The 16,647-nt window shown below is 48.1% G+C and overlaps 1 protein-coding gene across 1 annotated transcript in view; it reads right to left on the reverse strand.

Moving 5' to 3' along the window:
• The window catches only part of FANCI (FA complementation group I), a 636,131-nt gene that overhangs the window by 236,166 nt on the left and 383,318 nt on the right, over positions 1–16,647 (reverse strand). The window contains exon 26 of the mRNA XM_086958134.1: positions 15,937–16,010. Coding sequence (XP_086814260.1) covers positions 15,937–16,010 — 74 coding nt within the window. The remainder of the gene's footprint in view (positions 1–15,936; positions 16,011–16,647) is intronic.

Below are 16,647 nucleotides of genomic sequence, written 5' to 3' on the forward strand. Positions count from 1 at the left end.
CTTTTAAATCTGCTATCGTTCTCCCCATTCTGAAAAAATCTGGTCTGGACCCCTCCCTCCCTTCTAATTTTAGGCCCATCACCCTTCTCCCTTATCTGGGTAAGATTCTTGAAAGCCATGTTACATCTTGCCTGTCCAACTACATTGAGGAGAACCACCTCTTGGCCTCCCATCAGGCGGGCTTTCGCCCAGGCCATTCCACGGAGTCAGTGGTCATGGCGTTCCTGGACGAACTTAAAGGGAAAGCTGACATCAATCTCCCTCAGGCACTGGTCCTCCTCGATTTGTCCGCTGCGTTTGACACGGTCGATCATTCCATTCTTCTCGACCGTGTCAACGCAGCGGGCATCCGGGGCGCTGCCTTCTCTTGGCTTGCGTCCTTTCTTCAGGGCAGGTCCCAAGCGGTTCACCTCTCGGGCTTCTCCGCTCCTCACCGTTCGGTCACCTGTGGGGTTCCCCAAGGCTCCTCCCTTTCCCCTCTTCTCTTTAACCTTTATATTTACCCCCTCATCGCCTCTCTTCTCGAGCTGGGGGTCTCTGTGTATAACTACGCGGACGATCTCCAGCTCGTCTTCGATCTGTCTTCCCCTTCTGTCTCTCTTCCTAAGTTTTGTTCCACTTTAGTCTTTATATCTGAATGGATGAGCATCAATCACTTGAAGCTCAATCCGGACAAGACGGAGCTTGTCCTCACGGGTGGTCCCTCTAACCCCTGGTCCCCGGTTCATTGACCCCCTCTTTTGGCTCCCCCCCTTCACCGGTCTCTTCCGTTCGGATCTTGGGCATTAAGGTCAGCCATGACCTTACTATGCATGCCCAAGTCAGCTCAGTAGTATCCTCCTGTTTTCTGTCTCTCCGCCTCATTCGGAAAATCTCTCGCTATTTCTCTACGGATGCCCTCAAAACCATAGTCATGGCCCTCATCACCTCCCGCCTCGATTATGGGAATGGCCTGTACGTGGGCATACCCGCCTACGAAACCCGCCGTCTTCAGGCCATTCAAAACCAGGCTACTCGCCTCATTCTTCGTCTTCCCAAATCCTCCCACATCACTCCCGCACTAAAGTCCCTTCATTGGCTTCCTGTCCACTTCAGATCCTTCTTTAAATTGGCTTGTGTGACCTATCGCGCTCACACCCACTCAGCTCCCCTCTTCATCGGATCTCTCATTTCCCCTCACGTCCCCAGTCGCACTCTCCGCTCCTCCTCTCTCTCCCTTCTCCATGTTCCCCGCTTTCGTAAATCCAGAACGGGAGGCACCCGATTCTCGGTTCTGGCCCCCCGGTTCTGGAATAGCCTTCCTTTGTCCATCCGCTCCATCCCTATTTACACTCACTTCCGCAAAACCCTTAAAACTTTTCTGTTCTCCCAGGCCTTCCCCTGCTAGCTTTCCAGAGTCCCCTCTGTGAGTCTAGTTTAACCCTCAGCGCCAGGAAGCCGCTTGGCCGCAGTGCGCTTAATCAAGTTCTTTTTTTCATTTCATTTCATTTTCATTTCATTTCAGCGTGGAGCCGACTGGTGCTTCTTCCTCCTGTTTCGCTGTTACGCTGAGCGTATGGATGGATACACAAGTGTAAACCTTGGATTTATCAGGATTCGGGAGGATTACACGTTCTATAGGACAGGATGGATGGAATGGGCATGCAACCCTACTGGGGGTTCCTTTTTCACCAAGGAATAACGAATTTTAATGCAAAGAACGACCCATCGAGAGATGGTTCGTTTTTGCACAGCCTTACCTTTTTTGGAGCTCATCGTTTTTGCACAGCCTTATCTTTTTTGGAGCTCACATAACCAACAAAGAGCTGATCGGCCACCCGGAATTGGTTTGTGCGATCCAGATAAAATGATAATGCACGTTTTGGATCAAGACGAAGGAGTCTTTCCTCATCTTTGGAAGGATGCAGGAAGATGGTGGGCAAAGTGATGGTCTGTTTTATGTGGAAAAAGGTAACCACTTTGGGTAGAAATGAAGGCCTAGTTTGAAGGACAAACTGGTCAGGATGGACAGCAAGGAAAGGAGGTTTCGAAGATAGAGCCTGCAGCTCACTCACCTAGGCGTGCAGAGGTGATGGCAACCAGAAAAGCAGTCTTGAAAGTCAAGAGTCTGAGAGGAGAATTATGTAGTGGCTCAAAGGCAGAGAACATAAGGTAAGTCAAGACCAGATTCAAGTCCCACTGAGGCATTACGAAAGGAATAGGAGGAAAGAGGTGAGTAATGCCCTTAAGGAAACAATTTACAATAGGGGACTTGAAAAGAGAAGGCTGATCAGGAAATCGAAGAAAGGCCGAAATTGCCGAAAGATAACTTTTAAGGATGCCCAGAGCAGAGCCCTGCTGGGCTAAAGAAAGTATGAATAGGAGAACCTCAGAAAGAGGAGTAGAAAGGGGATGCACAGCCTTTGCTGCACAACATACAACAAATTTGTTCCACCTACAGGCGTACACTGTTTTAGTGGAGGGACACCTGGCTTCCAAGATGACATTACATACTTTGGGAGGAAGGTTGAAAGCTGTCAACTGTCACCGCTCAATCTCCACGCAAGGAGGTGGATGCTTGACAAGTTCGGATGGAAGACCGTCCCCTGCTGCTGCGACAGGAGATCCTCCCGGAGAGGCAATCTGATCGGAGGACCGATGGCCATGTTCAAGAGCTGGGGATACCAGACTCTTCGTGCCCAGTCCGGAGCCACAAGAATTACTTGGGCCCGGTCGGGCTAGATTTTCTTCAGCACTCTGGACAGAAGTGGTGTAGGCAGAAAGGCGTATAGAAGACTGATATTCCACTTGCAATGAAAAGCGTTGTGGAGCGAGTGCCGTCTTGGAAGTTCCTGTTTTAAGCGAACAAGGGAACCCACTGAGTAACCAAGAACCAGGGGTATAAGTTTATGAGGCAACAGAGGTCCTTGACAAGTTAATGTAGGGACTAGAAATTATTATAGGCCAGAATCTGCGATATAATGACAAGGTGTCCAGCAGGACCCTTTTTAATGTTCAATATACAAAATAAAAAAGAATTTCAGAACACACAATTTTACAGTGGGACACAATCCTGCATTCAGTACACAAAACCATAAAACATGACAAACAATGTTTACAGGAATAAAATGTATCTCAGGCAAAGTTAGAAAACAAGTGAGACGCTAGTAAGTCAACAGAATCAATCTAGCTGTACTCATGCAGTATAGCACAATTGGGTCACACAATGGAGAGCTAGTGCATAACTACATCAACTGTCGACGGCGTTTCGATCCCATTAAAAATGAAGGATCATCATCAGGACTGACAATGTTTTGCCTGATTTATAAGCCTATGTCTAATTTGTATGCAAACACAACAGGTGATGGACCGAATGTGGATCAATGTCACACACTCACCCCAGTCCAAAGATCTGGGCCCAAATCCATTGTTTTTTTGCACTCCACACCACCCTGGGTTAGACAATGGCGATATGCAAATCAGCTCTGACCCTGTGCCCCATGGGAACAGTCCAGTCCGAACTACAAAAGCCATGTCCTTCCCAGAACGGAATCAAGCACCCGAGGACCGGACCGGTTTCGAGGTAACACCTCTCATCAGCCCGGCTAGCTTGACTCCAGTGGTGTGGAGTGCCTGGGACCCACGTCTGGGCATCCCCAGCGCACTTAGGGCGGAATATGCAAACACAACAGGTGATGGACCGAATGTGGATCAATGTCACACACTCACCCCAGTCCAAAGATCTGGGCCTAAATCCATCGTTTTTTTGCACTCCACACCACCCTGGGTTAGACAATGGCGATATGCAAATCAGCTCTGACCCTGTGCCCCATGGGAACAGTCCAGTCCGAACTACAAAAGCCATGTCCTTCCCAGAACGGAATCAAGCATCCGAGGACCGGACCGGTTTCGAGGTAACACCTCTCATCAGCCCGGCTAGCTTGACTCCAGTGGTGTGGAGTGCCTGGGACCCACGTCTGGGCATCCCCAGCGCACTTAGGGCGGAATATGCAAACACAACAGGTGATGGACCGAATGTGGATCAATGTCACACACTCACCCCAGTCCAAAGATCTGGGCCCAAATCCATCGTTTTTTTGCACTCCACACCACCCTGGGTTAGACAATGGCGATATGCAAATCAGCTCTGACCCTGTGCCCCATGGGAACAGTCCAGTCCGAACTACAAAAGCCATGTCCTTCCCAGAACGGAATCAAGCATCCGAGGACCGGACCGGTTTCGAGGTAACACCTCTCATCAGCCCGGCTAGCTTGACTCCAGTGGTGTGGAGTGCCTGGGACCCACGTCTGGGCATCCCCAGCGCACTTAGGGCGGAATATGCAAACACAACAGGTGATGGACCGAATGTGGATCAATGTCACACACTCACCCCAGTCCAAAGATCTGGGCCCAAATCCATCGTTTTTTTGCACTCCACACCACCCTGGGTTAGACAATGGCGATATGCAAATCAGCTCTGACCCTGTGCCCCATGGGAACAGTCCAGTCCTAACTACAAAAGCCATGTCCTTCCCAGAACGGAATCAAGCATCCGAGGACCGGACCGGTTTCGAGGTAACACCTCTCATCAGCCCGGCTAGCTTGACTCCAGTGGTGTGGAGTGCCTGGGACCCACGTCTGGGCATCCCCAGCACACTTAGGGCGGAATATGCAAACACAACAGGTGATGGACCGAATGTGGATCAATGTCACACACTCACCCCAGTCCAAAGATCTGGGCCCAAATCTATCGTTTTTTTGCACTCCACACCACCCTGGGTTAGACAATGGCGATATGCAAATCAGCTCTGACCCTGTGCCCCATGGGAACAGTCCAGTCCGAACTACAAAAGCCATGTCCTTCCCAGAACGGAATCAAGCATCCGAGGACCGGACTCGAGGTAACACCTCTCATCAGCCCGGCTAGCTTGACTCCAGTGGTGTGGAGTGCCTGGGACCCACGTCTGGGCATCCTCAGCGCACTTAGGGCGGAATATGCAAACACAACAGGTGATGGACCGAATGTGGATCAATGTCACACACTCACCCCAGTCCAAAGATCTGGGCCCAAATCCATCGTTTTTTTGCACTCCACACCACCCTGGGTTAGACAATGGCGATATGCAAATCAGCTCTGACCCTGTGCCCCATGGGAACAGTCCAGTCCGAACTACAAAAGCCATGTCCTTCCCAGAACGGAATCAAGCATCCGAGGACCGGACCGGTTTCGAGGTAACACCTCTCATCAGCCCGGCTAGCTTGACTCCAGTGGTGTGGAGTGCCTGGGACCCACGTCTGGGCATCCCCAGCGCACTTAGGGCGGAATATGCAAACACAACAGGTGATGGACCGAATGTGGATCAATGTCACACACTCACCCCAGTCCAAAGATCTGGGCCCAAATCCATCGTTTTTTTGCACTCCACACCACCCTGGGTTAGACAATGGCGATATGCAAATCAGCTCTGACCCTGTGCCACATGGGAACAGTCCAGTCCGAACTACAAAAGCCATGTCCTTCCCAGAACGGAATCAAGCATCCGAGGACCGGACCGGTTTCGAGGTAACACCTCTCATCAGCCCGGCTAGCTTTACTCCAGTGGTGTGGAGTGCCTGGGACCCACGTCTGGGCATCCCCAGCGCACTTAGGGCGGAATATGCAAACACAACAGGTGATGGACCGAATGTGGATCAATGTCACACACTCACCCCAGTCCAAAGATCTGGGCCCAAATCCATCGTTTTTTTGCACTCCACACCACCCTGGGTTAGACAATGGCGATATGCAAATCAGCTCTGACCCTGTGCCCCATGGGAACAGTCCAGTCCGAACTACAAAAGCCATGTCCTTCCCAGAACGGAATCAAGCATCCGAGGACCGGACCGGTTTCGAGGTAACACCTCTCATCAGCCCGGCTAGCTTGACTCCAGTGGTGTGGAGTGCCTGGGACCCACGTCAGGGCATCCCCAGCGCACTTAGGGCGGAATATGCAAACACAACAGGTGATGGACCGAATGTGGATCAATGTCACACACTCACCCCAGTCCAAAGATCTGGGCCCAAATCCATCGTTTTTTTGCACTCCACACCACCCTGGGTTAGACAATGGCGATATGCAAATCAGCTCTGACCCTGTGCCACATGGGAACAGTCCAGTCCGAACTACAAAAGCCATGTCCTTCCCAGAACGGAATCAAGCATCCGAGGACCGGACCGGTTTCGAGGTAACACCTCTCATCAGCCCGGCTAGCTTTACTCCAGTGGTGTGGAGTGCCTGGGACCCACGTCTGGGCATCCCCAGCGCACTTAGGGCGGAATATGCAAACACAACAGGTGATGGTCCGAATGTGGATCAATGTCACACACTCACCCCAGTCCAAAGATCTGGGCCCAAATCCATCGTTTTTTTGCACTCCACACCACCCTGGGTTAGACAATGGCGATATGCAAATCAGCTCTGACCCTGTGCCCCATGGGAACAGTCCAGTCCGAACTACAAAAGCCATGTCCTTCCCAGAACGGAATCAAGCATCCGAGGACCGGACCGGTTTCGAGGTAACACCTCTCATCAGCCCGGCTAGCTTGACTCCAGTGGTGTGGAGTGCCTGGGACCCACGTCAGGGCATCCCCAGCGCACTTAGGGCGGAATATGCAAACACAACAGGTGATGGACCGAATGTGGATCGATGTCACACACTCACCCCAGTCCAAAGATCTGGGCCCAAATCCATCGTTTTTTTGCACTCCACACCACCCTGGGTTAGACAATGGCGATATGCAAATCAGCTCTGACCCTGTGCCCCATGGGAACAGTCCAGTCCGAACTACAAAAGCCATGTCCTTCCCAGAACGGAATCAAGCATCCGAGGACCGGACCGGTTTCGAGGTAACACCTCATCAGCCCGGCTAGCTTGACTCCAGTGGTGTGGAGTGCCTGGGACCCACGTCTGGGCATCCCCAGCGCACTTAGGGCGGAATATGCAAACACAACAGGTGATGGACCGAATGTGGATCAATGTCACACACTCACCCCAGTCCAAAGATCTGGGCCCAAATCCATCGTTTTTTTGCACTCCACACCACCCTGGGTTAGACAATGGCGATATGCAAATCAGCTCTGACCCTGTGCCCCATGGGAACAGTCCAGTCCGAACTACAAAAGCCATGTCCTTCCCAGAACGGAATCAAGCATCCGAGGACCGGACCGGTTTCGAGGTAACACCTCTCATCAGCCCGGCTAGCTTGACTCCAGTGGTGTGGAGTGCCTGGGACCCACGTCTGGGCATCCCCAGCGCACTTAGGGCGGAATATGCAAACACAACAGGTGATGGACCGAATGTGGATCAATGTCACACACTCACCCCAGTCCAAAGATCTGGGCCCAAATACATCGTTTTTTTGCACTCCACACCACCCTGGGTTAGACAATGGCGATATGCAAATCAGCTCTGACCCTGTGCCCCATGGGAACAGTCCAGTCCGAACTACAAAAGCCATGTCCTTCCCAGAACGGAATCAAGCATCCGAGGACCGGACCGGTTTCGAGTTAACACCTCTCATCAGCCCGGCTAGCTTGACTCCAGAAGGTGTGGAGTGCCTGGGACCCACGTCTGGGCATCCCCAGCGCACTTAGGGCGGAATATGCAAACACAACAGGTGATGGACCGAATGTGGATCAATGTCACACACTCACCCCAGTCCAAAGATCTGGGCCCAAATCCATCGTTTTTTTGCACTCCACACCACCCTGGGTTAGACAATGGCGATATGCAAATCAGCTCTGACCCTGTGCCCCATGGGAACAGTCCAGTCCGAACTACAAAAGCCATGTCCTTCCCAGAACGGAATCAAGCATCCGAGGACCGGACCGGTTTCGAGGTAACACCTCTCATCAGCCCGGCTAGCTTGACTCCAGTGGTGTGGAGTGCCTGGGACCCACGTCTGGGCATCCCCAGCGCACTTAGGGCGGAATATGCAAACACAACAGGTGATGGACCGAATGTGGATCAATGTCACACACTCACCCCAGTCCAAAGATCTGGGCCCAAATCCATCGTTTTTTTGCACTCCACACCACCCTGGGTTAGACAATGGCGATATGCAAATCAGCTCTGACCCTGTGCCCCATGGGAACAGTCCAGTCCGAACTACAAAAGCCATGTCCTTCCCCGAACGGAATCAAGCATCCGAGGACCGGACCGGTTTCGAGGTAACACCTCTCATCAGCCCGGCTAGCTTGACTCCAGTGGTGTGGAGTGCCTGGGACCCACGTCTGGGCATCCCCAGCGCACTTAGGGCGGAATATGCAAACACAACGGGCGATGGACCGAATGTGGATCAATGTCACACACTCACCCCAGTCCAAAGATCTGGGCCCAAATCCATCGTTTTTTTGCACTCCACACCACCCTGGGTTAGACAATGGCGATATGCAAATCAGCTCTGACCCTGTACCCCATGGGAACAGTCCAGTCCGAACTACAAAAGCCATGTCCTTCCCAGAACGGAATCAAGCATCCGAGGACCGGACCGGTTTCGAGGTAACACCTCTCATCAGCCCGGCTAGCTTGACTCCAGTGGTGTGGAGTGCCTGGGACCCACGTCTGGGCATCCCCAGCGCACTTAGGGCGGAATATGCAAACACAACAGGTGATGGACCGAATGTGGATCAATGTCACACACTCACCCCAGTCCAAAGATCTGGGCCCAAATCCATCGTTTTTTTGCACTCCACACCACCCTGGGTTAGACAATGGCGATATGCAAATGAGCTCTGACCCTGTGCCCCATGGGAACAGTCCAGTCCGAACTACAAAAGCCATGTCCTTCCCAGAACGGAATCAAGCATCCGAGGACCGGACCGGTTTCGAGGTAACACCTCTCATCAGCCCGGCTAGCTTGACTCCAGTGGTGTGGAGTGCCTGGGACCCACGTCTGGGCATCCCCAGCGCACTTAGGGCGGAATATGCAAACACAACAGGTGACACAAGGGACTGGGACCCAATGGTTGGGCCAATCAGCGTGGCGTGTAGTAGAAGGGCGTTTGGTAACGAGGGTCGTGGATGGCCCAAGTACAAGAGAAGTCAACACTATGGTCGTATCTGTCTTTCAACCGGCGGTGGTCTGATTCCGATCAACCAGGAACCGCTCTCGAATTGGAAGTCTGAACCTAATAATCCAGATCAATGGTCCATGCGGGCTAGAGTCGCGCCGATCAGGAGCCTTGGAAATTCCAGCACGCAGAACTGCTGACATTTGGCGTACTCATCGGTGGCCAACAGAATCAACCAAGACTCTCCCCACTGGTGAAAGAGGCCTCGCACCACCTTCGAGTGAAGACGCCATTCGTGATCCATCATGCATCAGCGGCTGGGTTCGCCCCCCTGCCGTTCAGAGAACCTGCCAGGTGTTGAACCACCAGGGACATTGCCCTAATGTTCCAGCCACGTCTAAAGGCGAAGAGCCACTTGACATAGGGTCCACTACCCCACCCACCCGCCTCTTTGTTGCAGTACCCCATGGCGGTGGTATTGTCAGTGAACACCTGCACTACCCTTCCTTTGACAGAAGAAAGGAATGCCTTCAGTGCCAGACGATTCGCCTGGAGCTCCAGAAGATTGATGAGGAGCCCGGACTCCACCAGAGACCAGAGGCCGCCCCATCCCAGGAGTGACGCATCTGACACCACTGTGAACTCTGGTTGGGAAGGGTAAGGGATCTGCCGTTGACCCAATCCTTGTCTGTTAACCACCACTAAAATCCATGTGCAGTGCTCTCCGAGATCTGGATGCAATCGGAAAGATTCCCCTGATGCTGCGCCCACTGGAACTTCAGGTCCCACTGCAAAGCCTGCATAGGCCACCTGGCATGATCCACCACTCCGCAGCCTCAGGGTCATTCTCACCGAAAACCCGGGGTAAAGGCTGAACCATCGGTATCATAGTCTGAATATCCCATACTCGCTGCTCGGGAGGATAAGCTCGAAACTGTGCTGTATCCAGAGCTGCTCCGATGAAAAGGTGCTTCAGAGAGGGAATCAGGTGTGACATCGGCACTTTGATAGTGAGCCCCAGCGAGTGCAAGAGTTCCGCCGTAGTCTGGAGGTGGGAGACGACAGCCTCAGGCAAGCTTGCCTTCAACAGCCACCGCCATCACTTTCGTGAACACCCGAGGGGCGCTGGTAAGGCCAAAGGGGAGCACGGTAAACTGAAAATGCTCGTGGCCTACCAAGAACCGTAGGTAACGCATGTGGGCTGGCAGGACAGGGATATGGAAATAAGCGCCCTGCAACTCCAACGCAACCATCCAGTCTCCAGGGCCAAGGGCAGACAGGACCTGAGCTAATGTCAACCTTTTGAAATTCTCCTTCCGGAGGAAGCGGTTAACGTCCCTGAGATCCAAGATAGGAGGCAGGCCTTTGTCCTTCTTGGGTACCAGGAAATAGTGGGGATAACAAATATGACCTACTTCTGGCACAGGGACTCGCTTGATAGCTCCCTTGACCTGCCGGAGAAGGGCCAAGTGATCCTCCGACATGCGGTGAAGTGTTGGTGGCTTGGAGTGAGGGGTAGTCTCGAAGGGGAGGGAGTAGTTCCTTCGGACTATCTGCAAAACCCACCTGTCCGAAGTGATGTTGTGCTAGTGGGGGAGTTGATGGCGGATCCTGCCTTCCACTGGCAACTGGTGGTCCTGAAAGGTCGGACTAGGAAGGTTTGGAGGTAGCTGCGGGGCAGGGGGAGCACTGGTGGACTGACCTGCCCTCTGGCCCCAGGACCCACAACGCTGGGTCCCATGTCCCCAGCCGCGCAGAGGCTGGGTGGCTTGTGTTGCCCTGTGAGGAACGTGGTGGGGCACCCCTGATGATGAGGAAGCACACACCACCACCATTTTCTGAGACAGATGGGTTGAAAGGAACCTCGGATTGCCTGTGGCAAGGCAATGGTGTTTGGCCACTTGACAATAAAACACCAGGACGATAAAAGAGTTTTTCACAACTTGCCAAGACAGGGTCCATGAGGGCCTTAGTAAATACTAAAGAAAGAAGTAAGTGAAAGAAGGGGGTTCCCCACAGGGTTTCTTTAAGAATGCAGGCAGGTCGTAGGGGGAAAAAGAAACTAAGTAAAGAACAGAGCACGTACCCCGCCAGTTGATCTAATGGTCCCAGAGGTGGGATCCCAGTATATGAGGGGTGATGAAGCTAGGAGTTGGCACTGCACCGGGCAAAATATCTACAATCCAGATAAATGCAAGGAAGAGAGTTTTATTTCCAAAAATATATGTTTTCTTTATTTATTCATCTATATACTTTTTGGACCAACATAAATAACATATAATATTGCACAATCAGACATAAGGAATTGATGAGGGATAAAATAGACAAGAATACATTTTCACTACAAAAGCCTACCCAGCAACAATCCACACTTCATTCATACTTTCATTCTCTCAGATTCTCACCAAATAATTCTACCTAAAGTTCTATCATTCCACTCACATTCCTCATTACATTCCCATTATTCTGTTGTATGTCACACATAGATGGTAAATATGTGGCATAGAACAGAGTCTTATTCCATACAAAAACTCATTGTACGGCCCCTTATTTAGAATAACATGGTATGCCGTATTTCTTGAGACATGAGCCGACGCGCGTTTCGGTGTATGGGCCCAAAGGGCCACACCTTCGTCAGGGCTGGGGACTGTTGACTGGGAAGATGACAACGATCTAAAAATAAAACACAATGCCTTAGTATTTTTCTAAAACAAAGAATTCATCTATCATGATCCAAATCTCACTAGTCCAGTTTGTTCAAGCAATGCAGTTACTTTCAAACATGATTCTGGTCATTTATATATATTATCTTCAAATGGTTGTCATTCTGACCGTGTGCAGTAACCAACTACCTAAAAGCACTCCCACTGACAGACTCCCAAATAGGTGAGATCTGTAAAGGCATTTAGATGGCCAGGGCTAAGTAACCAATCAGGGACACAGTTTTTCATCTTACACTCTTAACAATATGTCACATTCTAACATTATGTCACATTATGTCACTCTTAACAATATGTCACATTATAACATTGTGTCACATTATAACAAACACTCATTTTGAGACACACATTGACCACAAAAGGAACAAAAGGGTTGTTGTAAGTCCCTACAAGTTACAATGTTGGGGATCCCTCATTTTGGCTGGAGAGAAGGGAACTTTTAAACCCAAATGGAACATAGGAGGTATGTTTACAGTCGTTATTCGTTTTGTTTTTATTTTTATTTTTAAGAGGCGAGGAAACCTGAAGGCCAGAGTAGATACTAAGGCACAAAACCTATCAGGTAGCTGGTTTTCTAGGTAGTTACAATATTGCGTAATAAAAGATCAAGCCTAGTTTCAAGTCCAAGGATTACCATAAAACAATTTACCTGGTGATGATATAAACAGGATATTCTAATGCAAGAATGCCTTATATTTTCAGGAAGGCAGAGATCTCCTAGATAGTGAAAAATGAGCTCTGATTATCCAAGGACTATAGTAATTAGTTTTAAATAAATAGTGGCAAGGATTCAAAGTTTGATTACCTGGGTCCTGAAAATTATATTTCAAATGGTAGGCTCCACTGAGTAGAGATTTGCTGCGAGAAGGAAGCTGGAGGATCGCTAAGTTTTCGCTTTTTTGGAGGTATCATGCACAATTTCCCTAAGATAGAATTATATAATCAGTATATGCATAGGCACTCGTTTGCATAATAATAAGGGTCGAGACATTAGGGGTTTATACACACCGGAGATAGCAGGAGGATTAGTCACTGAGTCTATGTAGTATAGGTCCGTCAGGAGGTATGTGGTTTACAATAGGTAACATACTCCCACCAGGTACTTTTTATACTGATTATATAATTCTATCTTAGGGAAATTGTGCATGATACCTCCAAAAAAGCGAAAACTTAGCGATCCTCCAGCTTCCTTCTCGCAGCAAATCTCTACTCAGTGGAGCCTACCATTTGAAATATAATTTTCAGGACCCAGGTAATCAAACTTTGAATCCTTGCCACTATTTATTTAAAACTAATTACTATAGTCCTTGGATAATCAGAGCTCATTTTTCACTATCTAGGAGATCTCTGCCTTCCTGAAAATATAAGGCATTCTTGCATTAGAATATCCTGTTTATATCATCACCAGGTAAATTGTTTTATGGTAATCCTTGGACTTGAAACTAGGCTTGATCTTTTATTACGCAATATTGTAACTACCTAGAAAACCAGCTACCTGATAGGTTTTGTGCCTTAGTATCTACTCTGGCCTTCAGGTTTCCTCGCCTCTTAAAAATAAAAATAAAAACAAAACGAATAACGACTGTAAACATACCTCCTATGTTCCATTTGGGTTTAAAAGTTCCCTTCTCTCCAGCCAAAATGAGGGATCCCCAACATTGTAACTTGTAGGGACTTACAACAACCCTTTTGTTCCTTTTGTGGTCAATGTGTGTCTCAAAATGAGTGTTTGTTATAATGTGACACAATGTTATAATGTGACATATTGTTAAGAGTGACATAATGTGACATAATGTTAGAATGTGACATATTGTTAAGAGTGTAAGATGAAAAACTGTGTCCCTGATTGGTTACTTAGCCCTGGCCATCTAAATGCCTTTACAGATCTCACCTATTTGGGAGTCTGTCAGTGGGAGTGCTTTTAGGTAGTTGGTTACTGCACACGGTCAGAATGACAACCATTTGAAGATAATATATATAAATGACCAGAATCATGTTTGAAAGTAACTGCATTGCTTGAACAAACTGGACTAGTGAGATTTGGATCATGATAGATGAATTCTTTGTTTTAGAAAAATACTAAGGCATTGTGTTTTATTTTTAGATCGTTGTCATCTTCCCAGTCAACAGTCCCCAGCCCTGACGAAGGTGTGGCCCTTTGGGCCCATACACCGAAACGCGCGTCGGCTCATGTCTCAAGAAATATGGCATACCATGTTATTCTAAATAAGGGGCCGTACAATGAGTTTTTGTATGGAATAAGACTCTGTTCTATGCCACATATTTACCATCTATGTGTGACATACAACAGAATAATGGGAATGTAATGAGGAATGTGAGTGGAATGATAGAACTTTAGGTAGAATTATTTGGTGAGAATTTGAGAGAATGAAAGTATGAATGAAGTGTGGATTGTTGCTGGGTAGGCTTTTGTAGTGAAAATGTATTCTTGTCTATTTTATCCCTCATCAATTCCTTATGTCTGATTGTGCAATATTATATGTTATTTATGTTGGTCCAAAAAGTATATAGATGAATAAATAAAGAAAACATATATTTTTGGAAATAAAACTCTCTTCCTTGCATTTATCTGGATTGTAGATATTTTGCCCGGTGCAGTGCCAACTCCTAGCTTCATCACCCCTCATATACTGGGATCCCACCTCTGGGACCATTAGATCAACTGGCGGGGTACGTGCTCTGTTCTTTACTTAGTAAATACTAGCCAAGGTTCTGCACCCAAAGTGGGTTCAAGAATTTAGGTCAACAAATTTGACTTTGTCTCTTCAACAGGAAGCAGGAATTCCAGCATCACAGTCACTTTCTTATGAATAGACCTTAATGAGACCACCTTCTCGGTACACCAGTCAGAAGGTCAACCAGAATCAATATCAGATAAAAAGCCTAAGCCACTGGCGTTTTGCAAGTCCAATTAAGGACAATCATCAGTGCAATGTGAACACAACAAATTATCAGCCTCATTTATCACACTCAAGTGGTGAACCAAGAACAGCATCTGAAAAGCATCTGCGTTGAAATAAATAATGTTTATAGTCTCATAAGCTTCTAAGTTCCTTGAAGGTGCTCAGTGAAAAAGGCATAGTTAAAAGATACCTGAACCTGTTCTGTAGCCCTGGAAAGATCTGCTCTGTGCCCATAAGTTGTTTTAGGTAGAGAGCCAGTGGTGGCACGGATGCAGTGTCGAGGTGCTGAAATTGGCATGTCATTTGGACAAAAACAGCACCTGAAGTGGTGGGTCAGCATTGGTGCTACTGGAGAGTACATGTTCAAAGGTTCAAAAGTCACATGGGTGCCAGTGTCACATAAGAGGATAAAGAAATGGACTAAAAATGCAAGCCTGGGTGCAGCGTCGGCAGTTACCTGTGTCAGATCTGGGGGAAAAAACAGGAACTCTGGGCATTTCTTCTAAAAAACCAACACCTAAGATGACCATGACCTTCTGTTTCCTTCATGCACACAATGGCTTGAAGCCTGAATCTCTAATGCAAATTTGGGAGTGAGCTCCATATCGGCATCTTAAGAGTGCAGTAAAAAAGGAAATGATGCTGTTATACACACGGCAACTAATGTCACCCAAAGTCCAAGCAAGCATCATAACAGCAGACTGGAGTGGAAACAAGTGGATCCATCTGCTGCTGCTGGGGAGCTTTTGGAAAAGTTTCTGCATTCAGTCTGAGACTTGGAGATGATTCAAGAAGCACATTATTTGTGGGAAGATGTCTACGTCAGAATTCCTTTTCAGTATATAAGCGACTTTCTATGTACAAAGATGAGTGTTTTCAAGACACATCAATACTCATTTGCATTTACAGTCAATGATATTAAATAGCCCATTACAAATATAATAATTTAACAGTGGAAGAAGAAATAAGTAACTTGTATATCAAAATTTTCAAGACAACATGGGAAGTGCTATTGACCTGCGAGTCCGAGCTCTAAGATTATCAGATTTTAGGGGCTCCTTTTAAGAGGATTTGTTATATAAATGTTGGACAAAAATGCTAATCTATTATTTTTAATGGCTTTCACGATTTGTACTCATACATAAACTCTTTTCTAGAACCAAACCGTATCCAATTAGTTATTCAGAGAAGGTATTCATTTATCATTAGACTCCTAAAATGCCATCCAGGGTCAAAATCATTTTTATTCTGGTATTTACCTGAAACTGTCTGACTTGGAAAGCTGCTTTCTCTGTGATGTTTATATTTTCCTCCTCTTCCTCGCCTTCATTACCTGCAACATTTAAAAGCAGCAGAATCAGAAATCCACCAGATAAGTCAAACCAAAGAGTTTTCTATGATCCCTGTGAACATCACAACCAGATTCATCAACCTTTGGTGGCTAGTGATTGGGCCTTTCTCCTTTGTTTGTCACTAATTCCCATTCTCTCACTTAGTCAACAACCAACTGTTTCCTTTGTCTTAAGAGGTTTTTTTTTTCAAAACTCTTTTTATTGATAGATCGCACATAATCAATAGTTAGCAGCACTCCGAATCCCAGAGGGGCTGTAAGCAAGCAATTGTCATCAAATACAGCAATCCATATTTTATCATATAAAGAAAACCTTAACTCCCGATCCATCTAAACCCTCCTCCCACCACTACCCTTCCCCCCCAACCCGGATTCCCCCTCCCCCCCGGCACAGTGTCATCTACATCCTGCAAAGAAATAACGAGTTACAGATGTCTCTTGTAGATGTTGCCTCCCACTCCATCAAAGACGTGGAGGAGCCCCAGTCGGGGAGTGCGCGGGAGGTCCCAACCCAACACCTCAGCCAAACAGTCCCACACTCCTGTCCAGAATCTAGTCAAACCGCCACAGCTCCACACTGTATGTATAAAAGTGCCCATCGCATGTCCACAGCGCAAGC

The sequence above is a fragment of the Lissotriton vulgaris genome, chromosome 2_1 (genome assembly GCF_964263255.1).
Source record: "Lissotriton vulgaris chromosome 2_1, aLisVul1.2, whole genome shotgun sequence".
Taxonomy (NCBI): domain Eukaryota; kingdom Metazoa; phylum Chordata; class Amphibia; order Caudata; family Salamandridae; genus Lissotriton; species Lissotriton vulgaris.